Source organism: Scardinius erythrophthalmus, assembly GCF_964197995.2.
Source record: "Scardinius erythrophthalmus genome assembly, chromosome: 6".
NCBI lineage: Eukaryota > Metazoa > Chordata > Actinopteri > Cypriniformes > Leuciscidae > Scardinius > Scardinius erythrophthalmus.
The window spans coordinates 18,259,542-18,287,116 of NC_138226.1; the positions used below are offsets into that span (position 1 = coordinate 18,259,542).

A 27,575-nucleotide genomic window follows, 5' to 3' on the forward strand; every position below is an offset into this window, starting at 1 on the left:
TAACCAGCCTGCCCGACGGGCTATCTGAAATAGTGTTCGCTTCAGTTTTGTTATTTAATCAGATTCAGCGCGTTCTTCATCTTCAATCCGCAGCGGCGCAGAGCAGAGCCAGAGAGCGCACGTCAGAAAGGGTGTGTGTGTGTGTGTGTGTGTGTGTGTGTGTTAATTTGAGTCTCATTGGTCTGTCAATGTCAGAATATTTGAGATGACCAATCAAATCAAAGTAGGCGGGCTTTATGTTCACAAGAAGCTGCAGAGCGCGAATTTGAGCAGAGCGACTTGACGCTTCAGTTTACGGCCAAGTGCGAGATAAGATGTAAGTAGCTAAACTAAACATTTCATATTTGACAGCTTTTTTAGGTCATAAATGTAAAACGAATGACAAAATTAATCAGACAAATGAATATACTTTTGTCGAATCTCGCCATTTTGAACTGAAATAATAGGCCTATGTAACGTGACTAATAATTAGTTTACTGTCATTGTGAGGGGACATTAGCATTAACAAATCCGTTTTCATGTTAGGCACAAGATTAATACTGAATGTGTACATGTTGAGAATTAATATGCAATTTGTAGCCTTCAGTAAATTAAAAAACTTCAGCTTTAGGAGGGGAAGAGACAGGGCAAGATGAGGAGACTGAGAGAAAAATAAAGAGTGATGGATAAGAAGTGAGAGCAGGTATTGACAATCTACTGCCCACTGACATTGTTTTAAAGCTATTTCTTATCCTTTTTTGGCCTTCAAACGTCTTGAAATGGACATATCAGAGAAATAAAAAATTTGAACCCCCTAATAACCTTAAATGTAGGACCTATTTGATTATAAAGCCCTTTATTAGGAATAAGATCAATAATGAATGTGTACATACTGTGAATGAATTTAATAAACTTAGTTAGGCTTCCTAGCTTTCCTAGTAGCTTTCAGTAAATTAATGCGTCTGAGAAAATGATTCATAAATCAACCTATCAGTTGACCCTAAGTTTACTTCACTGACAGACAAAAATGAAAATATATCAGTATATACCTAATATATACCTATATCAGTCAAAGCTCAGCTTTAGGAGGGGAAGAGACAGAGCAAGAGAAAAACAAAGAGAATAGGAGTGTGATGCTGATGAGGAGAGAAAAATAATCAGCTGCCCTCTTACATGGATTTAAAGCTATTGTTATCCAATTTTTTTGGCCCTCAAAACATCTTAAAATGCACATATGTAGATCAGAGAAATCAACATTTTCTCGGGGGTGCCCCTTAACCCCCCTCACTAGCCTACCTCACATTCGGGACCTCCGTGATGATAAAACCCTGCCATCTGCATGTTAATGAAACTTAATAGTGAGCATTAGACCCTAAACTAAAGTGTTACTTTTTTATTTTATCATACCCTCATTGGGGGCTGAGCCACAGACACAGACTGATTCATGTTCCATACTGGCCACACACCTTTCAGTTCAGTTAGAACCAGATGCATATTTGTTGATATTTTGTGTTTTGAAAAAGTTTTTGATTCATTGTTTTGACTCCTAACCAATATTCTAGATTAATAAAATTGACTTTTTATCTGGGCTAGTCAAATTCATTTCGGGCTACCAAAATCTGAAGAGTGCCTGCCCGAAGGGCTACCAGCGATTTTGAAATTTTGCGAGCCCTGTTTACCATGGTGGTAGATCTACCATTGCAGTGAGTGACAAGTCATTGTTGATGGAATCTCTTCAATAAAATTAATTTTTATGACTGTGATGGATAATACTAATTTACCACAGGTTTGCTGTAGTAACAATACCGTGTTCATTTTTGTACGTGTTATAAGATCATAATTTGTGATTGACGGATCCGCTGTGTAGCCTACAAAAGATGAATAGCGCAAACGTCTTTCCTCTTCCTATTACACAGCCAATCAGCTTCCAGTTAGTTGCGTCATTGGCGTACGCAAGGTGCGAACGACCAATCACATGAGCGCATTGGGTCTGACTGTTACAGAGATTTTCTCACGACTAGGCTATCTGTGGGTTAGTTTGCACAATGCACATCGAACCGCTGGTATTTCGGTGAATGTGAGTATGAGGTAAAATGTATCATTAGTGTTTTTAAGCAGTGTTTTAGTATGAGCTCTTAAGAGGGTTGTCATTCTGATGAGGTGATGCATTAACATCCACAAAGCATCCACTACTGAAAGTGCTCTCACGCTCCATGAACATGTTGAGAAAACTTTTGCTGCTCTTGATGCCTTGCATCGTTTTCATGACGGGGAGATCAACGGCAGCAGCGACGCCCAGCGCGAGCAAAACTTTGATCTGGGGTCCTGGACTGGAGACAAACATTGTCCTTCCTGCTCGGTTCTTCTTCATACAGACAGTAGACACCACCGGACGAAAGTGAGTAAGTCCTGCAGAAAGACCATAATGGGGCGGTATGGCTTAGTGTTTAATATCTGACTACAGTAAAATTAAAGTTTTAAGTTCAAAACCCTTCGAGACTTAACTTCACGTCCATTTTTATGCAAGGAAAGACACATGTGAATAGAAGGAATATGTGAATATCACCACCACACTTACCAAGCTGGTCACAGGACATTTACGACGTTTTACAAGTTTTCTGAAATGAGATTGAGAGGAGGTTGTCTAATTAAATATGTATGGATTTTGCATTTCCTGAACAGATATTTGAACATGGATAAGGCCATGTTCAAGATTTCATTTAGTTGATATTGGAGCTAAAGAGTTTAACTGAATGGATTTTTGATAGCCAGAAAAATAAATTTTAAGTAAATAATTGTTTTTAGGAAATAACATGTTATATAAACTTTTTTTTTTTTTTAAATGCAAAAATCTAACCTTTTATTGAAGTAAAATAATTGAAAGTGGGGGGAAACTCACATTATGAAATAAATGTTTTTCTCCAAAACACATTAGGAACAATTAGTTGCCCCCTTTTATTAAATACTTTTTGCAACATTTATGATTTTGATGTTTGTTTTTGGATCATTGTCTTGTTGGAATATCCAAACATGGCCCGTTATAAGATTTCTAGCACATGCTGTCATGTTTTGATTTTTTATCTGTTGGTATTTGATCGAATCCATGATGCCTTGTACTGTATCTGAACCAAGCGTGCCGCACAAGCCCTGAAAAGTGAAGCCAAAACTTCTGGATCGCCCCACATTGACTGGTCCTAGTATAGGTCATAAGCCCCGCCTCCCTGTGTTATTCAACGGGACGTGAGACCAACTAAACAATTAAATACACTTCAAATATCTTTTTTCCAAAGATGGTTTCTTTAATTTGCTGTCGTTTTTATCACGCTGATGTAAGTTCAAGTGTCCGTTTCAAAAATAAGTTGGTTTTTAGTTAGTTACGTGATGCGGTGGTGTAACGTCATGATTGACAGCTGTGATTGACAGGTTCTCTGAGCGAAGTAGTCACTGAAGCACCAACGGACATTTTTTTCAGGATCTTCGGAGGACTTTATTTTAACAAGCCTCTTGTCGTACTGAAATCAATTTTCAAAAAAGTGTGCAGAATGCACTCTCCCGACGAGAGTGAGGGCGGAGCGTTGATTTCGCGGCTTTACTTCCTGCTCACTACTGCGCAGGTCTGGTCCCGAGATCGCTACTGCGCAGACTCAAGTTCCAATATGTCAGCGCCATATCGGGACACTGGCGGCTTCAGTTCTCATCAATGGAAGAGAGCGAAGGGGCGTCGTCCATCTTTTTTTTTACAGTCTATGATCTGAACGAGATGTCCAGGACCTCTGGCAGAAAATTAGGCCCACAGCAGTAAAGATGCAGAAGAGTAGTTCATTTTACACATGGGGGACTTTTTTATCCCTGTATGAACCAAACCCATATTAAGCGTTTGCTGCCAAGTTCCTTTTTTTCATCTGTCCATAGAAAGTTTGAAAAGTAACTGACACTACTGGAACTTCAAACGGGACGGGTTCTATGGTCAGATGAAACAAAATAATTAGCTTTTTTGGCAGCAAACACTTAAGATGGGTTTGGTGCACACAGGGATAAAAAAGTATCACATGTGTAAAATTGAATACTCTGCTAATTTTCTGCCAGAGGTCCTGGACATCTCGTTCAGATACATGGCATCATGGAGTCGATCAAATACCAACAGATAAAAAATCAAAACCTGACAGCATGTGCTAGAAATCTTATAATGGGCCATGTTTGGATCTTCCAACAGGACAGTAATCCAAAAAAAAAACATCAAAATCAAAACAAAAATGGATCACTGAGCACAAAACCAAGCATCTGCAATGGCCATCCCAATCCCCAGACCTGAACCCTACAGAAAATGAGTGGGCTGAACTGAAGAGAAGAAGCGCCAACATGGATCTGGGAATCTGAAGGATCTGGAGAGATTCTGTATGGAGGAATGGTCTCTGATCTCGTCAGGTGTTCTCCAAACTCACAGGCGTTATAAGAGAAGATCACTGTCTTGTCACAGAGCTGTCATCTTGGAAAAAGGAGGTTGCAAAAAGTATTTAATAAAAGGGGAAAAATAATTGTTTCTAATGTGTTTTGGAGAAAAACTTTTATTTCATAATGTGATTTTCCCCCCACTTTCAATTCTTTTACTTCAATGAAAGGTTAGATTTTTGCTAATTTATTTAATCAAATATCAAAAGGATTAACAATGCAGATTTATTTTTTTACAGCCATCTTTGATCATATTTACCAAGGGGGCAAATAATTCTGACCAGCAGTGTAAATGCTACTGAAGTGACCATTTCTGACTCAGTGCATGAGAAAACAGTCTTTAAAGATGTGTACTGTACAGACACAAATACGTGAAGTGTTATAAAATAAACACTTCACTTTTGAATGTGTTCTATCCACTAGTCTAAAAAAAAAAGCTCACATATGTTCAGTTCCAACTAGAACCAAAAATTATATCATACAGAAGTAGAACCTTCAGAGTTTCACCTAGATCATCTTATTCTGTTGTCATCTTGGTACTTGAAGAAGCCAGAGACTAATACACAGGTCTAAAGAACCTATAATGAAGCATCTACTAAAAAGTACTATATATATAGCATAAAAATAGGCTTATCTGCTGATCCTAAAGTGATACGAAGAACCATTGTAGAGCCCTTATTTAATCTAGGGCAATTGTGTGTTGTAAGTGCTTGACTAAATCCGCTAAAGGACAAATCAGTAGTGATTGATTAGTCTAAGTCAGTCTTTTATGACTGTACGTTTGTCTCTTGACTGCATTGTAGCAGAGACTGTGTTCAGTGATAAATGAAACAGCAAATGCCTGGTGAATTCCCAGGACAGGTCTTTCTTTGATTTTCGCCCAGGGTGGTGAAAGCATTTTGTTTAAGAATTAATTTTAAGGCATCAGTTTAATTCTATCATGGCTCAAATAATATTGTCTTTGACATTTTGAATGTCCTTATCTTTAGTTTCACGACTTCTCCTGGAGAGAAAACATTCGAAGTGACAATTACATCTCCAACAGACCCTTATGCCAGAATCTGGATCCAGATTTTAGACCGGAACGACGGATCCTTTTTAGTTCGGTACCGCATGTACGCCAGTTACACAGATCTGCACATTCACATTCTGTTGAAAGGCAAGCTGGTGGGGAAATCACCTTATGTGCTTAGAGGTGAGAAGAACCAAGTCTACTTTCATGATACAGAGATGAACCATGTCTAACCTATTTCTCACTACCCAGGTGCAGTGTATCACGAATCATGTGACTGCCCAGAGCCCAGTGGTGCATTATGGGAGAAGAACATGCACTGTTCGGCCTCATTCTCTCAGATAGAGAGTGATTTATCCATCTTTCCCAGTGTGGATCCAGATCGAAATGCCCATGAGATCCTTCAGCGCTTCGGGAAGAGACATAGCCTGTGCCACTACACCATCAAAAACAACCAGGTACACACACATATACACATTCATTGTGCTCATTACAATCTTTCTGTAGCCTATAACTACATAAAGAAGCAAGTAGACGCCAAAGTTTGAAATATGTCTCATAATGTCATGTGCCTTTGTATGATTTTTTACTGTAGGTTTATATAAAAACACATGGAGAACATGTTGGATTCAGGATCTTCATGGATGCCTTCCTTCTGTCCTTTACGCGTAAAGTGAGTATTAGCTCAGTTTACTGCAACTAAAAAAAATGTATGCATATAAATTATGTGAAGTAATAATAATGTTATTTATAAACACGTCATGTAGTATGTTCTCAGTCATTTACCTTCAGAACCATTAGATGGCACTGTAACATAGAGCGGTGGGAGGCATGCACAATTCTTTTTTATTTGTGCACATATTTTCAAAGAAAAAGACTTTTATGTAGTATTCAGTACTTACATTTTCATACACTACCTACTGTACCATTCAAAGGTTTTGGGGTACATATACACATTTTTTTAAAAAGAAGTTAATACTTTTATTCAGCATGGACACATTCAACTGATTAAAAGTGACAGTAAAGACATTTATAATGTTACCAAAGCATGAATTTAATGCTTTTTTGTGTGACCAGGTCAAGCTTCCAGATATTGAGTTTTTTGTGAATTTGGGGGACTGGCCCCTGGAAAAGAGACGGGCCTCTGAGATGCCCAGCCCAATCTTTTCATGGTGCGGCTCCAATGACACACAAGACATCGTCATGCCAACTTATGACCTCACCGAGTCTGTATTGGAGACTATGGGCAGGTAAAGAAAACTGAATTGTAAATCTTTTTTAACTTTTTATGGAACGACATAAAACTTTTTATGGAGTACAAAGACTTTTAGGAAAATGTTTAACATAGAAAAAATGAGAAAAATGCAGTAAGGTAGTATTTTCACTATTGGTCTCAGATGTGGATAATGAGTGAATTATTTTATAAGATGTAAATTAATTTGATGTGTTAAGTAATTTTGTGTCTGTTTATGAAAACAAGATGCAATATTTATTCTAACCTTTACACAAATTTTACAACAAAAAATGTGATGAGGGGAAAAAATAATAGAAAAGTTCAGTATTATGTATAGTAAAATCATTGAATCATTACATGACATTAGGAAATAAAATATTTGTTCTTTGATCATTTTGTTTTGTGGCAGAGTGAGCCTGGACATGATGTCTGTCCAGGGACACACAGGTCCAGCGTGGGAGAAGAAGATGAGCAAAGCATTCTGGAGAGGGCGAGACAGCAGGAAAGAGCGTCTTGAACTGGTTAAACTGGCACGAGCGAACCCTGCCATCCTCGATGCCGCCTTAACCAACTTCTTCTTTTTCAAACATGATGAGAGCCTTTATGGGCCCCTCGTCAAACATGTGTCCTTTTTCGACTTCTTTAAGGTGCGTGAATTGCACATAACTTCAATACACAGAGCATAGGTTTTTTTATGTTTCATATAGTGTTATTTTTTAACTGAGGTGACGTGTATGTTTCTCTTAACAGTATAAGTACCAGATAAATGTGGACGGGACGGTCGCAGCATACAGATTACCTTATCTGCTTGCAGGTGACAGTGTGTTGTTAAAACACGACTCCATCTATTATGAGCACTTTTACAAGCAACTCCAGCCGTGGGTGCACTACATCCCCTTTAAAGCTGACCTCAGTGACCTAGTGGAGAAGATCCAGTGGGCTAGAGACCACGATGAGGAGGTACATCATCCCCATTCACACACATAGGCCTGTCGCGATAGTCGATAATTCGATTAATCGCACGATAAAAAAAAATGAGCTCGATAATTTTTCCGGCTGCGATAATTCCATTTGCATGCTTGTTTGTTTTCCTCGTCTCTCTGTCTCTCTACCAAAGAGACTGGATGACCACTCTCGCTTGGTTCTTTAGCGTATAGGAGGAGTGAACCCTCTTTGTTGTCAGTTGCATGGTCTTTGTGTGGGGAGGCGGCGCCGCGGCGCTTGTCAGTCACATGGTCTTTGTGTGGGAAAGCGCCGGCGGGACTGTTTGCGGCTACTGCCGGGAGAGAGAGAAGACGCTAGTTGTGAGTTGCGACAGCGAGCCCGATCACATGAAAATGCGTATCTATACCACGAATGTTATTTCTCGTGCCATTTATACGCCAAAAATAGTTTTTGCATGCATATGATACGCTCTTTATGGCGTGTAATACGCACGCACTCCTCACCCCTAATCCTAACCAAGTATTTTCAGTGCGTAGCATACACGCAATAAAGTGCGTCTCCGTCTTCCCGACAGTACACAATCACTTGACAAAGTAACAGGAGGACAAAGTAACAGGAGTAACAGTGCAAAATTGTGTGATATGGCTTGTTGATGCTTTTTTTTATTTGTTTACAAAGGTCCTAACTGTCAGTTTTGCCTGTTATGTAATGTATCACTATTTAAGCCTAATGTCTAAAGCCTAATGTTTAATATTTTTTGAAGTGCAATTTTGTTTACATCCATTTTATTTATTAACAGACATTTATTTTGTTAACAGACACTAAAGCGTGTCGCACACCGGACGCGCAGCGGCACGTCTTTTAAATTCGAACACATTATTCTCTATGAGAGTACACACACCGGCGGCGCCTTTCGGCGTCTGTCTGCGGCGCCCAACAACGGCTCAGGACCGTGTTCAAAATCCTGCCGCGCCACAGAGCGCCATTTACATAGTTTTATATAAAATTTACATTTATGTGTCTCAAATCGTACTTAATGTATATATGGACTTAATCCTGTGCTGCAATAGGCTACATTTAGTTTTATATTTATTTACAGAAATCAGAAAATTGCTGATGTTATCGGATTTTCAGGTGACAGTTGTCCTAGACGTGGCGCGGCGCTGAGCTGCGCGTCCGGTGTGCGACCCGCTTAAGAGTCCATTGCTTTCATTGTTTTTGGTTGTTTTGTTCATTTTTTTGGATATTTAAAATGTTTTCCGTTTTCAATGTTTAATATTCTTTAGAAATAAAAGTTTATAAATCGTTGAAAAGGTGTACCTGCATTATTATGCCATTATAATTATATTAAATGAAAATGGTCTCAGAACGACAATATTATCGTTTATCGCGATAATTTCTTGGACAATTTATCGTCCAGCAAAATTTGTTATCGTGACAGGCCTACACACACAAACACCTCATTTGAACACAAAATAATGTGAATTAAACATTTTTGAAGCACAGAATTTTTTTTAGCTGGTATTACCATATTGGGATTATTAATATTTTAAGTAAATGTTGAAAAATCTCGAATCAAGGTCATGCATTGCAGTTATTTTACCTTGTTTTTAGGTATGAGACACAGCAGAGAACCTAAACCCCTCTTGACCATGGTAAAAAAGGCATGGCCTTGAGTCACATATTGCTTTTATAAAAATAGCATGAAGAATATAAGACACTAGTTTTCAATAGTTTAATTAATAATATGCATTATATAGTTCATGTAATACAATGGATGAATAAGATTTATAGTATAGTATATATTACACACACACACACATATATATATATATATATATATATATACATACACATACATATATATATTATATATGGACACATACATACAGAACTGTTTGAATTACAGATGTTGAAGTTATTCTTGTTTTCAAAGCAGAAGGTTTACATGCAGCCTTGTTATGTTGCTGTTCAGTAGTGTGAGATTCGGGCGAAAGGGTTTGGAGTCAACCCTTGATTGAAGCAATTGTTAACTGAACAAACAATCCTGTAACCTTTTTTTTGTTTTTTGTTTTAATCTTATAGGCGAAGAAAATTGCCCTGGCAGGTCAGCAGTTTGCACGAACCCATCTAATGGGTGACAGTATATTCTGTTACTACTTCAAACTCTTCCAGGTAATATATATTTTTTCTTTCTTCAGTTCAGTGCTCTGGTGTATCTGTTGTGGCAATGACTACACCAAGAGCGTAAAGGTCGTTGTTTCGCTGACACTACAGATTCATGGTTGTATGCAGGGTTTCCACGGGGCATCAAAAAGCCTTAATTATGTATTTTTCTGCTAGGCATTAAATTTTAAGAAACTTTACTGTGTATTTTTTTCATAGTACATCGCAGTGCACGCTTCACCAGAGATGAGTAAGGGAGGGTTAGTCGCTTGAGAGAAGAGAGCGGGCAAATTCAAGCAAAATTAGGGCTAATTTAACTCCCAGAAGTGCTAATTTAACTCTCAATATCTCGAAGATGACCCGTTTCAGAGATGGTTGCCAACAACTAATGACAGCAACGAGGCCAAGCAATTTATGCCGAAAGGCTTTTAAATTAGGTACTTTGGGAATGAAGGTGAATTTCTATTATTTAGATTTTAAGAATACTTTTCCATCAGCTGGTTAAAATTTACAACATTGCGTGTGCATCCGCACTCTGATGTAAGCAAGCCCAACATGGATGAGAATTATGAACGAGCGAAGGAGACGCACTGAATGAAAATGTACATTCAGTCTCTGACAGTAGAAGGCGCTTAAGAAACAGCAGAGATGCAGCTGTTACCCTCTAACCCCGTAAACAAAGTATCTGCACTACTTCTGTTCCTTAACAGTAGGCTACTTAAATGTTTCAAACAGCCATCCAGAGTTCTGTTTACATATTACATATAATACAATGTATTTTGAGAATGGGTAAGTTTGTTCTTTATGTGCGTACAGTATTTTCATTTCTTCAGGTCTTGAAAAGTTGTAAATTTGGTTTTTAACTCCTCTTTTTCTGCTCACATTATTTAGATTTTATGAACTTATCAGTGTGTATATCTTATCCTCTCTTGATCTTCAATCTTCTTCCAAGTTTTATGTTCTCAAGGACTCGAAAGCCAAAGGTCAGATAGTGCACGTCTTGCCATCTGCACGGCACACACATTAAGCGGTAATTTTACTGTATGTGTTGATAAGACTATGGTAATATGACTAGAAGCACTTTACTTTATCATATAATAAAAGACTCATGAGCGTGTTTCTGTAAGATTCAGTCTTTCTAGGTCTGCTGTGGGTATTTACTTTATACATATTCAGTGTTGGATATATTTTCCCCATTATTTCCTAATTGTGAATTGTTCTGAAACTTGATATCTAGTAAATTAACCACAAAAACAACATTTATTCTAAAACAAAGTCTTATTTTAAATCATTAATCACTAATTGGTGGTTTTGTTTCTTTACTCTGTATATCAACATTCTCAAAACAAAGGACACAATTAATAATGATAATAATAACAGCATTGATATTTTAATAATTAAGACATTAAGATTTTTAAATATGTATGATTTATATCTAATCATTTATTTTTAACAGTCATTTTGTTGTGCATATATTTAATTTAATGCATATGTATTTTTGATGTGTATTATGTATTGTTTGATTTATTTTTTCTGTACATGTTGACATGTACACTTTGAGAAAGTCGCATTACAAATAAAATGTATTATTATTTGACCTTTTTAACACTGAGAGCTAAATATCTATAAAGGCATTCACCTCACTAAATATAATAATTTCCTTTTTTTTCCATCAGATTTTTTTTTAAGGAATTATTTTTAGCTGGTGCCAAGTTTCCTGAGTGCTCACAGTAGTCATTGAGCACAAGTATCCCTGAGGTCATGAACCTCAGCACTTTATGGCTTTCCATAACCATGGGCCCAAACATTAATCTTTAAACGCACGTTCTGGCCTCAAAGCACTTCTCAGCAATAAACCTGTGTGCGTTTGAGGTGTGGAAGTGTTGGAGGTCAAGACCACAGCGGCTACTTGAATTTTATGTGATTCGTACTGCAGATAAAGATGCTTGTTTAGTGTGATGATGTTGCAGTTAATTAAAATTTTAAAGTAAAAATAAAAATAATAGTGCTTCACCGGGACAATGAAAAAGGGTGTGTGACTGGGTGGATTAATCACAAATTGTGTAGCTAAACTTGGATATTGAGAAATAAATGATATATTTTTACTGCTGAAATTGTGTACACCAAATGAACATTCTGCACTCATCTAGCTCTGTGTTTTTGTTTTTAGAAGTACGCTGAACTGCAGGTCACTGAGCCCAAGGTTAGAGATGGCATGGAGCTGGTGGAGCAGCCAAAGGATGAACTTTTCCCATGTTACTGCGCAAGAAAACAGGTCTGTTCACTAAAGAAATCAAGAAATCACCAAAGATACAAAAGAAATCACCAAAATGTGTACTAAAGTCATCATTGATACTAAAGTCATCATTGCACAATAGTCTATTCTTAGGTATCCATCAAAATAAAATCCATTGGCCGCATTTACATTACATGGTTCAAGTGACCCAATTCCGATTTTTTTCCTCTCATGTGGCACAGATCGGATATGACCGTCGAATGTGTAAGCAGGAAAAAAACACATGGATTCCGATATTCTCAGATCGGTTTCAGGCCTCATTCATTTGGTGAAATAAATCTGATATGAATCAAATACATGGATTTTCGCCTGCCATGTAAGCGGACAGATCGGATATTCCCCTGTCAATGTGAGTCGTATAATATAGAAAAAGCCACGGTGGCGAATGACGTCAACTCAAGTTGCGTACAAGTCGCATTTTATTCGGCTATTACATTCAGAAATAATGTAGCCTATACAGGTAAATAAATTGAAATCATAAACACTAGACTATTTTAGTTTCCCTCACTCCACAACAACATCTTTTAAATTCAACGGATATTCAGAACAGAACAAGAATGAAAAATAAATGTAGGCTAGCTATATAAACGTCAAGCCAAAACAAACTAAAAGGCTAAACTAAAACAGAAACCGGCATTGGGCTGATGTAGCCTACCTCATTCGGCACAAATCCAAATGTTTCCATATTCACTGTGTATTTGGATGCTAAACTATTATTTATTGTGTAAATGATGGGCTTTGTACTTCACTCGCATTCCATTATCAACATAAAACATAATCGAATTTGTGTTTATGCTGCTATTTGCGCATGTTAAACTAAACCCCTGGACAACAAATTTTGTTATTTTTAATGGATCACAGATTCACACTTATCCATTGTAATTTAATTTAATTCTAATTTAACATCTTGCCAGTTACCGGTTAATGATCGGTTAACGGATGCCGTTTAAGAAAAGAAAAAAAAAACGAAATGAACATCCCTTATGTCTACCTTGGTTGTTTCACTAAGTGTTGTTTAAATACAGATATCGGATATGGGTCACTTTTAAAAGTTGTAAGGTGGTCGTCAAAAAAATCGGATATAGTCAGCAAATCGGAATTGGGCATCAAGACATGCAGTAAAATGTATTCAAATTAAGCACTTTTGCATTTTTTAACAAAGTTTCAGTTTATTCTGTTTTATACTATTTATATAGTTACATAATACTGTTAATCTTTGAATTTTCTGCACTATAAAATAAAATATTTATTGTTAAAAAACAACAGGGACTATAAAAGTTGTAAGGTAGGAACAGTTTACCACCAAATGGTATAATGATGTACCAGTAGAGTTAAAGGGTTAGTTCACCCAAAAATGAAACTGACAGAATTTTCATTTTTGGGTGAACTAACCCTTTAATTAAGTATCTGATGGGTTTATTGTCATTTCATAAAGCAGACAAACTGGATTTATGAGGGCAATACACTGTTATGACTTGGACTGATCAGCAAATTACTCTGATAAAATGTTTATATGAATTCTTTAAGTCTGCAATGCATTAGTCCTGGATCATATCAAACATGTCTAATTGTTTTTGTTTTTGTATACTGTAGGTCAGAGATGAGCTGTGAGACCTCCTGTTTCATCATGTAACAGTAGCCATCAAATGTATATGGATTTGCACCAGAACATGTTTCTAAGGCCACATATTTGGTGCATTAAGTGTCTTGTGACTGCAATTTCTTAACTGAATGTTTCTCTTTTTGTATTAAATCTTTCTATTTCTACACTCTTGCTGGTCTGGTTTATATGAATTATATATTAGGACCATTTTTGTCTAGAAAGTTTGATAGAAGGGCTTGCTTATTGCTTTAAAATCAGAGTAAACTTTAATATAAAATAATTATGCAATACTGAATACTCAATGGAGATATATGTTCCACCAAGTTTGGACTAGAACAATCCTGTTATTTATTCAGAAAATTTAATTATAACAGAATAATTAGAATAAATAAGAAAGGTTTTTTTTTTTTTTTTTTTTTTTTTAGACAAGACTATGTCTAAGGTGTATGCCTATATAGAAACTGACTTAAAGGGTTAGTTCACCCAAAAATGAAAATTATGTCATTAATGACTCACCCTCATGTCGTTCCAAGCCCGTAAGACCTCCGTTCATCTTCGGAACACAGTTTAAGATATTTTAGATTTAGTCCGAGAGCTTCTGTTCCTCCATTGAAAGTCAATGGACGGCATACTGTCCATTGAGTCATTAATGACATAATTTTCATTTTTGGGTGAACTAACCCTTAAAACCTATCTTGAGAAATGTTTGAGTAAAAATGTGACAAAACACCCTGGACTTAATTTCCTATCTAACATTAAGAATCAAACAAACTTCCTTTTTTGAAAGGATTTGTTTGTGAAGTGTTTCCTTAAAATAATAAAACGATGATATTCATACTTTTTAAGTGTGCTCCAGGTGTCCGAATTCCTGAGGCGAATGCTTGCTCCTTTACTTTAGGTGGCGCTGTTAACAACGTGATTCATTTGATCCGCATGTCTGCCCCGTCCACGTGTGAGCGAGAACATTTTTCCCGGGGATTTTGGAGTCCCGAGCCCGTTCCTTCAACCACGCAAGAACTCACATTGAACCTCTATACTCTTTGACGCAACCATCAATCCCTAAATGGAGTTTTCAGAGGTATTTTCTCTATAAAAAAAGCATCCTACTTAGGAACACTTTGCATTAAACAAATGGGAAAATGAGTGCTTCACAGTGTTTTGTTGCATTTTGTAATGCCAAGCTTTACGAAGAATGTATTTATGAGAGCTTCGTTTTTGACACTTTTTGAGAAATTTTAATCGCGGAATATTACAGGAGAGTGTGAGCATCCCGTTCGAGCAGAAAGAGCTGGAGTGCGCGTTCACGGTCCCTGCTGACCTCAGCGCTGAATGCACCGCTGTGGTGTTGACTCACGGCGCGGGCGGAGACATGCACGCTAGACAGCTGGAGAGCCTCGCGCACGCTCTCGCGCGTTCAGGAGTTCTGTGCCTGCGGTTCACCTGCAGGGCCGTGAACTTCACGTACAGATTCAGAGCTTATCTCACCGTTGTGGTAAGAACTTATTTTTCAATATTATGTGCACATGAAATGTTTATATTGCAACCGCATTTTATTACTGTGTTGTTTTTAATAATAAAACAAAACGATACAAATGTATATTACATAAATAATACTTGCAATTGTGCTATCTACCAGAATTACTTGAAGAGCCATGAGAGATTTGCACCAAACAGAATTTTCTTGGGAGGTAGGACTCACTCTTTTTTTCCTCAAACACTCTCTAAGGGTATTTTTGACAAGCCTGAGAACGTATAGCAGCTTTTCTGTGAGAGATTAATTTGTTTGTTTGAATAAGCAAAAGTGTTCTATTTGTGAAGGAGGAACTGAAAAATTTGCAGATTCCATTTTGGTTTTTAGAGGCTTTACTTCTCGGAAATACATTTGCTTATGTCTAATAAATTCTCTTTGTCTGTTTGTTTCCAGGGCGCTCTATGGGTGCTCGTACAGCTGTTGCTGTGTGTGAACATATGCAGGGACAGAAGGCTGCAGTCCAGGGGGTTCTGTGTTTGTCATTCCCACTGCATCTACCAGGAAAACCACTAACATATGTTGAGCGTAGCAGAGGCTTGCTTGCACTGTCGAAAACTTCTGTGCTGTTTGTTTCCGGCACTACAGATAACATGTGTGAAAAGGTGAACACAGATGAGAAGCTTTCCATTGATCTGGGGCTTAAATTAAAGTTCTTCCTGTTGAACCTTTAAAAGGAATAGTTCACCTAAAAATAAGAAATCTTTCATAATTTTCTCACCCTCACTTTTGTTCCAAACCTGTAGGACCTTTTTCTATAGAGCACAAAAGAAAGCTTGAGAAATGTGTTTTTTTTGTTCACACAATGAAAGTCAATGGTCAGTAATACCTTTTGGTTTTCAGCATTCTTCAAAATATCTTTGTGTTTCACGGAAGAAAGAATGTCATACAGGTTTGAAATACGAGGGTGAATAAATGACGGAATTTTTATTTTTGAGTAAACTAGCCCTTTAACTTGTTAAAGTTTTTAACCTTGATTATACCTAATCTATCACATTCTTTCGTATTTATATTTCTTTAATGAAATACAAAGCTTATCCTTTGCTCTCTTTTCAGAGACTTCTAGAAAGTAGTAGACACGTTATGAAAACCCCTTCTGCTGTTCACTGGGTCAAGGATGCTAACCATGGACTCAAAGTACGTGGCAGAACACAAGAATCAGTACTGGAGGAAGTCAATCCACAGATTATTGCATGGGTACTACAACACAAATGAAGTGTGCATTTATAAGTAAATAAATATTATACTTACCGGTATATACTTATTATACTGTTGGATGAAAAAAGATGCTGAGCCTTAACCTAACCCTTATTATGTTACCCTGTACCTCATTATGTTAACTCCATTACAGATCATTTATATAAGAATAATAAAGATCATAATATTTTATATATATAGTTTTGTTTGTTTGTTACAGAAACATAGCCTTTCTATGACCATAGCATGTTATTTTGCTAGACAAATTAACTCTAGAGAGGAGCGTTTTGATAAATATTATGCACTATATTAAATTTAATATATTTTTACTCCTATATCATTAAAAAAACATATTATATTAATTAATTGTATATGAATGAGTTGGTAATGTTAACCTTTAATAACAATACCAGCTGAATGGTTTCCCTGTATGTTTACAGCAGAGGTTTGTTTCCTTGAGAAAAATAAACATGTAGGCCCTAACTGAATTTTTGTCAAATTAATCGATATTGAATCAAGAATGGAATCGATTCACAATCTTATGAATCGAATCACTCTCGGTGATATGTGGAAGACTGAATCAATGCAGGACTTATAGGCCTATATTCTGGAATAGCAACAGTAAATGTGTTAATAATGGATGATGTCGCTTTGATAATTCAAAGTATAATAGGATATGAAGACATTGCAGTATTACAGTGAAAGCTTGGGTAAAGTTTTATTATAAATAATAACAGCTATTTTTATTTAACAGTGTTTTTCCCCCTATGAAACACAACCAAATCCCCATTACCACCAACTGGTATTATTTGAGAGGTGTGCACAGTGTAATTAGGTTATTTTAAGTATTGTTTTCTTAAAATGTTGTATTTGGTAGGTGAATTTGGTTGATTTCAATATTACATTAAAAGTAGAAAAAGATCTAAAATGATGTCTGTTGTTTTTTTTTTCTTTTTTTTTCTTACAGCTTTTGTAAAAACAGTATGTTCTTATAATTGATGAATTATTCCCTAATTCTATGTTGTGTGTCTCGCATATAAATGCTTTTTATTATTTTTATTATTATTATTATTAATGCTTTAAACAACAAAACAATACAATACACACACACACAAAAGAAAAATGACATGACAAAAAAAAAACACACGATACTAGACCTTTGTATCATTCAAAGATTTTGAAGACAGTACACAGATAAACAGTCTTAATAGTACTAGAAAACACATTTTCAAAATCTTTAAGGACTGCTGAGAAAAGGTTTTTTATTTTTTGTTAAAAAACTTACACATATGAATGTGAAATTTGGCTAATAAAATTAACAGATTAATTACAATAGCTTTCTTATTCACACTGTTATCATACAGACTACATTTTCAAAATGCAAATCAAAATTAAAGAGTAGACCTAACTTTTCCTAAATAAACATAGATGCCAGAAAATGTGGGATACTGTTTCCAAGTGCAAAAATAGTTGCGCATAAATGTCTTTCTGAAACTTACTAAGGAAAGATTCGACAGGGTATAATAGATTTGTTATTGTTTTTGGACTGTACAAAACAAATTTTACCACATACTATATCAGTTTGATTAATTATGGGCATGTCAACCGATGACTACACATCTCTACAACGGGAAATTATTTGCAGAACATACAAGAGAAAAATCCTTGTGAGTCACAGGAAAATTAAAGTGCAAAAGAAACTCGTCATACCCTTAACAAACCAGCTTTTTCTAGCGTACGAATGCTGTGTATGTACCTTTAAGAACTATGACGTAATCGCACGAGCAATCTTATGATTGGCTGGTTCTTTCTCGAATTTCCGTCAACTGTAAAGATGGCGCAGGAACCCTGGAATAAAGTTAATATTCTTTTTCCAAGTGCTGTTTCTTCAATTCGAATCCCTTTTACTGGTTCAACGGGTATCTAATAATATTTTAACCCATATATTTACTGCACTTTACTATGAAGAGTACATACACGGCATGTAATGAAATATAAAGCGAACAGTGTGTTTTCCCGCGACAGACCTGAACACGTGGATCCGTTAGATTCATGTGAAACGGTGCGCCGTGACGTGATATAATTTGTCGGCAGTGATAAAGCATTTAACTCGTAACTTTGGAACTCATTAGATTAGACGGTCGCGTTGTCCAATACAAGACTTGTTTACTAGTGTTAGCGTAGTCTTCTGCGTAATGTGTAATTCTTGTATTATTACTACAATAGGTTAAATGTTCCCATGTTGTATAGTAATTGCACGTGCTTATTGTGTATTATGTGCAAGTTGTTTGGTGAATGTACTCAATATAACTGACACTACATGTTTCACCAAATAACAACTCTATTAACTATGAACTTTTTAAGTAAACGTGTATAATAAATGTGCAATATGCCACTCTCTCTCTCTCTATATATATATATATATTGTATATAAAATGATGTTTCTCTGTCTAGATATCTTGATTAACAGTCTGCTGGCTGACTGTGAGGCAGTGTTGACCCTGTTATGTAGTGAAGTTCTGCAGACAGAAATCCGTGTGCTCTACGAACTACTTTACGTTTTGAACAACGGCTTCAGACAACACAAGCCATTCCGAGCATTAAAACAGGTCGGAACCCAGTGCTTCAATGTATTACATAAGTTATTGCATAATTATTCCAGGCCCGTAAAAAAATCCCTGTTTTTAATTTATATGAAATATGCACCTCTGCAGGTTGAACAATGTGTAAACCGCTTAAAAGAGATGAAGTTACAAGCAGCAGTGGAAGATCTGCAGGAACTGTGTCCAAACAAATTTCAGAGGTAAGGTGTGTAGGCTAAAGCACCATGAAATCAGAATGAACCATTTTTATTTTTGTATGGAATATTGCAGTGTTTATTATAAATGATTTATCAGTGCACACATCATTATTATTTTTTTTTCAACTTTATGTGCTATCATAATCTTATCAAAATAACTCCCCCACCCTCTTGCAAGGACATCTCTGATGACGTGTTTACCAGCACAAGGGCGAGACAACCTGTCACTCACATGAGATCAAGTCCCGGCCTACATTTATTTTGTGTTTGTTTCTCTTGTATATATGGCACAATCGCAAAGTCTGTCTTCAAAGAAAATACTTTTTGTCCGTTTATGGTTTTGAGAATGCGTGTTGGTTTCTGCGCAGGGATGCTGGAGTAGAGGTTGGCGAGTGTGATGTTCCCAGTCAGCCCATGTTGGAGTGGCTCTGTCTCAAACTACTTGGAGCCTCGAGTCTTTCAGCCCGAACGCTGGAGCGGTGCACCCAGGCTTTCATGTATCCTAAATGTTCACATTCACAACTATTTACTTTGCTTTGAAAATATATAAAAAGTATGATCAAAGAACTGTGAATGACTGATCCTTCACACCCCAGTTAGACTGGCACGACAGCACCTGCAGCTGCGCGAGTTCATTGTGCTGAATGTGGTGATGCTCAGCATGCTCAGTCGTCTCTGGTGAGTTTATGTACCGTTATGATTGACCATGTCTCTGTTGGATCCCCATATGTATGATATTGGATGTATGAAAATGCCAAATTGGGGAAACTTTATGGAAGGAGCATCATTTCATATATTCTGTGCAAACTTGATTGTTGAAATTTGGAATAATTGTGCCTTAGTGTGTTCAGCATAATCAAGGAAATTGATTTGATGTTGTATTTTTACTTTTTTGTACCTTTTTTACCTTGTTTTATGGACAAATGTGTATGTACCCAGAAGTGAGATAGATCAAAGTCCCTTGAAAGAGAGTCTGTTCACTCGGCGGCCATATTTGCAATGCCTCCGGGCAGCTTTTTCAGTTCTATTGTTCTATTGAATCCCCTTGAATTGGGGAATCCTGAAATCTCCATAACTGCTTGTCATACTCTCATTTAAATAACATATTCAGTATTTAAAATTGACTTCTGTGTAAGATGTTTGCATTGCTACATTATTGACAATAGACAATGGACATTTTTTACCTATATATTTAGCAGAAATTTTGCTGAAGTCACCACACATTTAGGGTTATGATGTGAGTAGGGTTAGGTTTTATAACTAACTGTATTACAAAAACAATAGTGTGTGTGTGTGTGTGTGACTGGGTGTATTTGTGAGCATGTATTTCTAGCATGAAATGAAAAACCAAAATGTTAAGAATTGTTTCAGAAAATGTTCTGAATATTTTAAACCTTTCCTGAACAATGACCAACAAATATAATTCTGTAATGGTATAATGCTTTTTATTTTATTTTTTTATTTTATCACTTTTTTTCTAGGGTGTTCTTCAGAGGTATTCTGAGGGCCCTCGTCCCCATGTACAAAAGAGCCACTGAACTCCTCCAGAAGGTGTCACAGTCCAAGCCCATGGCCTACCTGACCGACTTCACTCTGCCTGGGGACCTGAAAGAGTTCCTGTGCCTCGCACACCCTGGTCTACTGATGGAAGAAGGCACCAAAGATCTTTTAAAGGTCCCAAAAGGGCCAAGAAAGTCCAAATTATCAGTCCTTTGCAGGTTGTTTGGGGACAGAGGGCAAGAAGAGAATAATGGAGAAGAGGAGAGAGAGATGATGCCTATATTTTCTGCTGGTCTTGATGAAGGTTCTAGTCTGGATCTGGGGGCTGCAGTTTTACAACAACAGCCAGGTTTTTGGGTTTTGTTACCAATGATGATTTTGCATATTTTATACTACTTTGATGTTACTGTATATGTATATACTATGTAATCATATTTGCTTGTTGTAATTCTTCAGATGTCTCACCCTATGGACTGGACATGAAGGTTGTGCTTCCACAATCTTGTAAAACTACCAAACAGGTATTTGATCTTGATTTTTATGTTTCCATATGACAGATCAAACTGAAGTATAGTTTTGAGAACAATAATATGCTGACATATTCATAGAAATGCAGTCATAGGTTAAAGGGATGGTTTGGAGTAAAATCAACCTAGGGTCCTTTGCACCATGACCTCGAGCCAAACCCCCCCCCTCCCCCTCCCCCTCCCCCTCCCCCAGAAGCTTTTTTTCCCTTGGTTGAACATTATTAAAGTTATGCCTCGCATAACACTACATCCTTATGCATCGCTTTCTGACAGGACTTTTACGTGCTTTTCCCAAACCACTGAAGTGACGTCGACGTCCGGGTTAGCAGTAGAATGAGCCGTCAGGCAAGTGTTATTTAAATAAACTCCTGATTTACTTAAAACTTTCCAATGCCGCGTTTTATGAGTACAGAACCTGTTTGTACTACTGTAGAAGTTTGGTACCATTCTGGGGATTATTAGTGGGGTAATTTACAAGATACATCCTTGGATCCGTTAGCGCCTGCACTAAGCCATTCGGCTGATATCTCTAAATAAGCTCTAACTTTAAAAATGTTCAACCAAGAGAAAAAAGGCTTCTGGGGGGTGTTTGGTTTGAGGTCATGGTGCAAAGGAACCTAGGTTGATTTTACTCCGAATCATCCCTTTAATATTGATGCATTATTCCCAAAGATGTCTGTGGATCCACTGTTCAAATCAGACTTCTCAAGCCAAATTGCAGTCTGTCAGAAGGGGAAGTTCTTGGAGTCACTGGAGAAGGTGTCCTCGTTCAGAAACATGGCTGCCCATCTGAAGGAAGTGATGCACTGGTGCCGGAGCTGCAAGTTTCATCGAGAGCGTAAGCACCTGGCCTTCTTGCACCTGAAGTGTCTGAGGATGGAAAGTCTGGAATCTGAAGGTGTCAGGTACATAAAAATACTTTAAAAGAAATATGTATTTCTGAGACATTCTTAGCTGGTGTGTCTAATCGTTTTTTTTTTTTTTTGTTTGTTTTTTTTGTTTTTTTCAGGGTGGAGAAGAGTTTGAAGAAGTTTAAGTTAGAATTTCACAAGGCACTGATTCTTCCAAAGACTCTCCCACCAAAACGTTCCTGTTCCTTCACTGCACTTTGGAGAACTCGATGGCACCTCAGAACCTTCATGGCACACAACAGAACTATTAGATCTAGATCTGCATTTACCAGGATGTGCTCTAGAACAGTTCAAAACTTGTCTGTGTCATTGAAACAAGTGAGGAACTGCAGCCAACCACAACAATTCTCAAAAAAAGAAGTGTCAAGAAACAATATGGCACCTGGAGCCAAGTCAGACAAAATTGACTCTCAGACTGTCTTGCGGAAACCAAATATGCCAAAGAATGATATTGATGATATTTTTGAATTCTTTGGATTTTAAGTTGTTCATAATGTTGGTTGAATGCATGAAGGGTTTTATTTTTAAAACCTAGGCACAAAAACTAACCTCTGATCACTGTGAAAAAAAAAGGTTGAAAAAAAATTGCTTCCTATACTGTATGTGATTTTCTGTAATTTTTTTCTGCACAATAAAAATTTTCTACAGAGATTGTTTGACAAATGTTCTTTCCTTTTGAATCTATTGCATGGAATGTGGAAATCCAGAGAAGCAAAGTGAGAAAATAAACCTGCAAGGAAGTTTGTGATCTGATCTTGTCAATTATTTATAATCTAATGATTGGATACATGGAGCTTTAATCCATAGGAAATTCCTAAGGAAATACATATGAACGGTATTTTTTTTTTTTTTTTTTTTTTACTAAATACAATTTTCCTATATTTAAATGGTAATAGACTTGGTCAGCATTGCTGAGGATGCCCACAAAAATGTCACATCCGTTTATGCGTGGGGGAAAAGCTATTTGAATGAACATGCGTATACCTAGTTAAGCTCTTGATCTTTACTCTTTTTTTTTATGATTAAGATTAATTTTTGCTTGGTGCAATGTCAAAAAGTTGCTGTGTGGCCTTCTGCACCTCTAAGTTTTGTTGACTTTGCTTTCTATAAAGTAAAAATGTCAGTTCTGTCTGTGTAAATACAGATTCAGAGAGTAGGTAAAAATTGACTGGGTAAAGTAAACATGGTTGACCACAAAAAGAAAATGAACATTTGCATTTAGGCTACAGTACATTTATTTTTGCAGAAATGTGTTGCATGTAAACTGAAAATTCTCAGTTGCTTGTTCAATTTAACAAACCTCTCTTAACACACCCAATACATACTATCATCTTAATTATTATATTCATATTGCTCTTTCAATGCCAATAAATTTTTGTTTACATGTATAACACATTTCTTGAAAATAAATGAACTGTACAATACGAATGTATTTATACAGCACTGATGTAGCTGCTGCTGTTCAAACTTTCCAAATGTCCAAACTTAGTTGGTTGACTGATAAGATTGTGATTCCTACCGGTATTTCATTACAATGGCAGGCCATTTGCCAATTTAGCAAACATTACAAACATTCCATGTCATAAATATTTATGGAATATAAAATGTCTGCATTTAGTTATTGTGCAAATTGTAGACAATTGCACTTGATCTTTTGAACATGTACCAAAACGCATGCAATTTGCTTAAATCAATAAGAAATTCAAATCTGATGTGAACAAGAAACTAATTGTTCAGAAAATGTATTGTTTTGAGAGAAAAAAAAGTCTAATTTGAAAATTGAGCCAAAGCGATGATCAAAAACTGTAATACATGAACTGAAACTAATGTGTACAAACGCATGGCTCGAAATATCTCCTAAGTGCAACACATCTGATCAGCACATTCAGAAATAGTCTGAGGTTTTTAATCAGAAAATGATATTTCAGTAATTACTCCAAACATCAGTTTATGTACTGTATGTTTAAAGTGTGCTATTTAAAAAAAATGAAATCATGTTTGATGTTACACAAGGTTTATTAAGCATATAAAAAAGTAAATACAAAATTACATTACATATAACTGTATTTTAAATAAAAAAAATTCTCATCCACTTGCCATGTGAAGTTTTTTTCTTAAAGATAAATTTGTCCATGAGTCATCCTATTGATTGAAGTTTCAGTGGAATAACTTTGCAACCTTTTTTAGCAACCTTTTTTTTTAGTTGGCTTTATTAAAGCTGAGTTTACACCATAACCTATCCCAGAATGCCTCATGCATCTCCGGTTCCTGTGGCCAGTCTAGATAGGTTCTAGTTTTTACCAGCCGGGCCAATCTGTGATGGGAGGATAGCAAGCGAGACGGAATCATTTCTAGGAAGACCAGGATCAGAATGTCCCTGTGTTCTACCTGGAGCCTGCAGGTGGCCAGCTGCATCTCCAAAGAACACCAGTTGCTACCGAGGTAGTTGCGACTGACGAGACAAAGAGTCTGGCGACTTGCGTAGATGCTGTCCGTGATGTTTTCCACAATGTCTCCTCCCAACTGAAAGTCCCGACTGTGAAGACAGAGACGCAAAAACGGAGGGCCGCGCCGCTCTAAGTTCGGAAGAAGTTCGTCCATGACCCAGTGTTCATCCTTACCACTGTAAGACACGAAAACATCGTAGCGGTACTGATGTTTACCATTCACATGCAAAGCCTCTCGGAACCATCCACTGGCAATGTGATAGAAAGGCGCAATGTAATGGCCTGCAAACTTATATGACAGTACCACAATAATAAAAATACACAAAAAGGCAGAGGTGGAGGCAAAGAACATAAATTCAATTTCAAATGAGCAGGTCTCCTTAGCATAACCAATAAAGTTGAGTTGGTCAATTCCATTGTCAGTCAAACACTGCAGCTCTTTCATGGTGGGTTTGGACATGGCAACCTGCACCTTCCTGTTGTTCACCCATGAGACCAGCCACGCATTATCACAACTGCAGTACAGACCCAAGCCCAGAACATAGAGGTATTTCAAACTAGTGAGATGTTCCACAAAGTTTTGAAGAATATTGACGTTATCTTTTGGAATGAGCACTAGACCTGTCAGTGCCTTTAAATCTTTAGTCAGACTTCCATCCAGAAAGAAGAATCTGCAGTTCGTCAGTATCAGCGTCCGGAGTTTCGTCAGATTGTGAAACATCACGGCCACGTTTGGCTGCTTAGTAAATTCAATGTTTTCCAGTTTTAAGGTTTTTAAATGAACAAGCTGATTGATTACAGCCAAATCTCCAATATTGTCTGAGAACGTTGATTTAAATTCCAGACTGACGACCGATTGGACATATTTCCCAATGAATTCATTTCCACAGCTCACATATGCTGCATCTATCTGAAGTGTGACTACAGATGTCAAGAGTAAACTGCTGCAGTCCTCAACATTCACATATTGACCTTTGATGTGTAAGTTTAGGGCCTGATCCAGTGTAGCATTACTCCCGATCACAAGTTCCATTGGTCTCAGGCCTGAACTAATTAAAATATTACTCAAATTATATGGAATTATCCCAAATATATCAGATAAATTCAGCTTGATGCCTGGCGGGAAGTTCAGATCTCCCAGCAGAAGTGTGCAAAGGTTAATAAGATGATGTCCAAATGATTTAGGTTCGATATGAATTATAGAATTTCCTTGGAGATCTAAGAACATTAGTCTATATAAACCACTGAATGTGTGTTGATAAATGTAAGACAACTTGTTTCTAGAGAGATTTAGCTCTTTTAAATTGCTCAATCCAATGAAAGCACAATCTTTTATGTAATTAATGTTATTCATGGATAAATCTAGAGTTCCAAGATCTGAAAAACACGTAAATTGTTTGGAAACTATCTCATCTATCTTATTTTGTATTAGAAACATAAGGGAAATCTGTTTGACCATCTGTGGAAATGTAGCACAAAGAGAATGAAAATCATTTGGTTTAAGCAGAAACTTAATTATTTTAACAGAAGTGAGGTTCCTGAAAATCCGAAAGAACTGATATACATCTAAGTGGTTTACAGTCTCAGTAAATAGATTATTTCTGATCGTAATGTTCTTAACATCTTCACAGCCATCTGTGATATTAGTAGGAGGTAGCGAGTTAATACTCTCATAATGAATTTGTAAAGACTCAATCGAATATAACTTTGCTGCTGTACAGAAGTCTTCAAAGTGAAGTACATCCACTGTGACACCCAAAGTATTGATTTTATGTACTCCTATTAAAGAAAGATCTCTAAGGAAATCTGCTTTTGCAATGAAGCTAAATTCAAACAGATTTCCCAAAACTTCCAAAGCTCTCTCATCTATATAATCTAATGTTCCCAGATACAATCGTACCTCTTCAATATTTAACACAGTAGATATGTCAGAGGTGTTGAAAACTGAGCAGTTTGGGTACTGAAGTCTGTTTAATGATTGATTTAGAATTAGATGAAACAGCTTCAGTGATTTTACATTTGCCAGTCGACACAGAACCTCAGATATACCCTTCAAACACACTTCGTATATGTATAATTTTTGCAAGTGAGGAATTGTTTCAAAAACATTTGGTGCCAATAATGATAATGCATACTTTGAAAGATGCAAACTGTTAAGTGAGGGAAGGTGACTGAAATCAAGAGCTACCTCACAACAGCCTTCTAAGTGATTTAAACTTAATAAACTTAATGAAGTTACATTTGTCAAACCGTTAAAGGCTTCCGGAGGTATCTCTGAAAAACATCCAGAAATTTCAAGGTAATCCAGTGAAACAAAACGTGCGAACGAGTCTGGAGCCAAGGCACCGTAATAGTCTTGATCCATTTGAACACATAGGTTCCGTAAGTTTGATGGAAGTCCAAGCAGGTCTTCTTTAACGTCAGCAACACGTTGGCAGTCGGCTGTGTTTGTTTTCCCAGCACAGGTTGTGGCAATAGGAAACTCTTCCACATCACTGTAGAATAGACATTTGTCAGCAGGCCAAGAAGAAACACAAGGCGTCTTCAGAAGTAGTATTAGAAATGAGAACAGAAGCTCCATCTTCAATTCCTCAATGATCTTTATAGCTTATGATTCTTCTCTTCTAGGCGTTGTCTCTCTTTTTCACTGGAGTTAATTAACCATGTCAGAACATTTGAACAAGATATCAACTTCCCTTTTCTGTGGCCGAATTAGTCAGTTGCCTTATTTCTCTGTGGTTTTAACACTTGTATGAGGGCTTAAAGGGACAGTTCACCAAAAAATAAAAATTCAGTCATCACTTACCCTCATGTCCTTCCAAATCTGTAGGACTTTTTTATTCTCATAAACTAACTCTCATTATAGTAGACCGTCTGCTTAAAATCTGCTGATGGTCCCAACAGACATTCGTCTGACTGACTATTTGTAACTTTTCAACCATGTCAATTTTTTCTGCTAACTCTATCCTAACACTCTAATG

The 27,575-nt window shown here is 36.8% G+C and overlaps 3 protein-coding genes across 3 annotated transcripts; 2 read left to right on the forward strand and 1 right to left on the reverse strand.

The window, feature by feature from the left end:
• Positions 1–1,963: 1,963 nt before the first annotated feature.
• poglut2 (protein O-glucosyltransferase 2) lies at positions 1,964–13,848 on the forward strand. Its single transcript, XM_081368081.1, has 10 exons — positions 1,964–2,377; positions 5,418–5,623; positions 5,693–5,898; positions 6,036–6,113; positions 6,518–6,690; positions 7,084–7,321; positions 7,425–7,634; positions 9,705–9,794; positions 11,956–12,060; positions 13,675–13,848. Exons 1-10 carry the CDS (start codon positions 2,193–2,195, stop codon positions 13,690–13,692), a joined length of 1,509 nt encoding a protein of 502 aa, XP_081224207.1. The 5' UTR covers positions 1,964–2,192; the 3' UTR covers positions 13,693–13,848.
• A 706-nt stretch (positions 13,849–14,554) lies between these two features.
• Positions 14,555–22,797, forward strand: rmp64 (ribonuclease MRP subunit p64). Its single transcript, XM_081367354.1, has 14 exons — positions 14,555–14,762; positions 14,940–15,176; positions 15,321–15,372; positions 15,609–15,817; positions 16,269–16,426; positions 18,195–18,328; positions 18,864–19,018; positions 19,124–19,212; positions 19,578–19,706; positions 19,810–19,887; positions 20,691–21,058; positions 21,166–21,230; positions 21,909–22,141; positions 22,246–22,797. The coding sequence occupies exons 1-14, from the start codon at positions 14,748–14,750 to the stop codon at positions 22,628–22,630; spliced, it is 2,307 nt and encodes a 768-aa protein (XP_081223480.1). The 5' UTR covers positions 14,555–14,747; the 3' UTR covers positions 22,631–22,797.
• Positions 22,798–24,152: 1,355 nt separating this feature from the next.
• On the reverse strand, positions 24,153–27,167 carry LOC308692266 (uncharacterized protein). The gene has a single exon (XM_081368107.1). The coding sequence runs from the start codon at positions 26,957–26,959 to the stop codon at positions 24,347–24,349; it is 2,613 nt and encodes an 870-aa protein (XP_081224233.1). The 5' UTR covers positions 26,960–27,167; the 3' UTR covers positions 24,153–24,346.
• Positions 27,168–27,575: the final 408 nt, after the last annotated feature.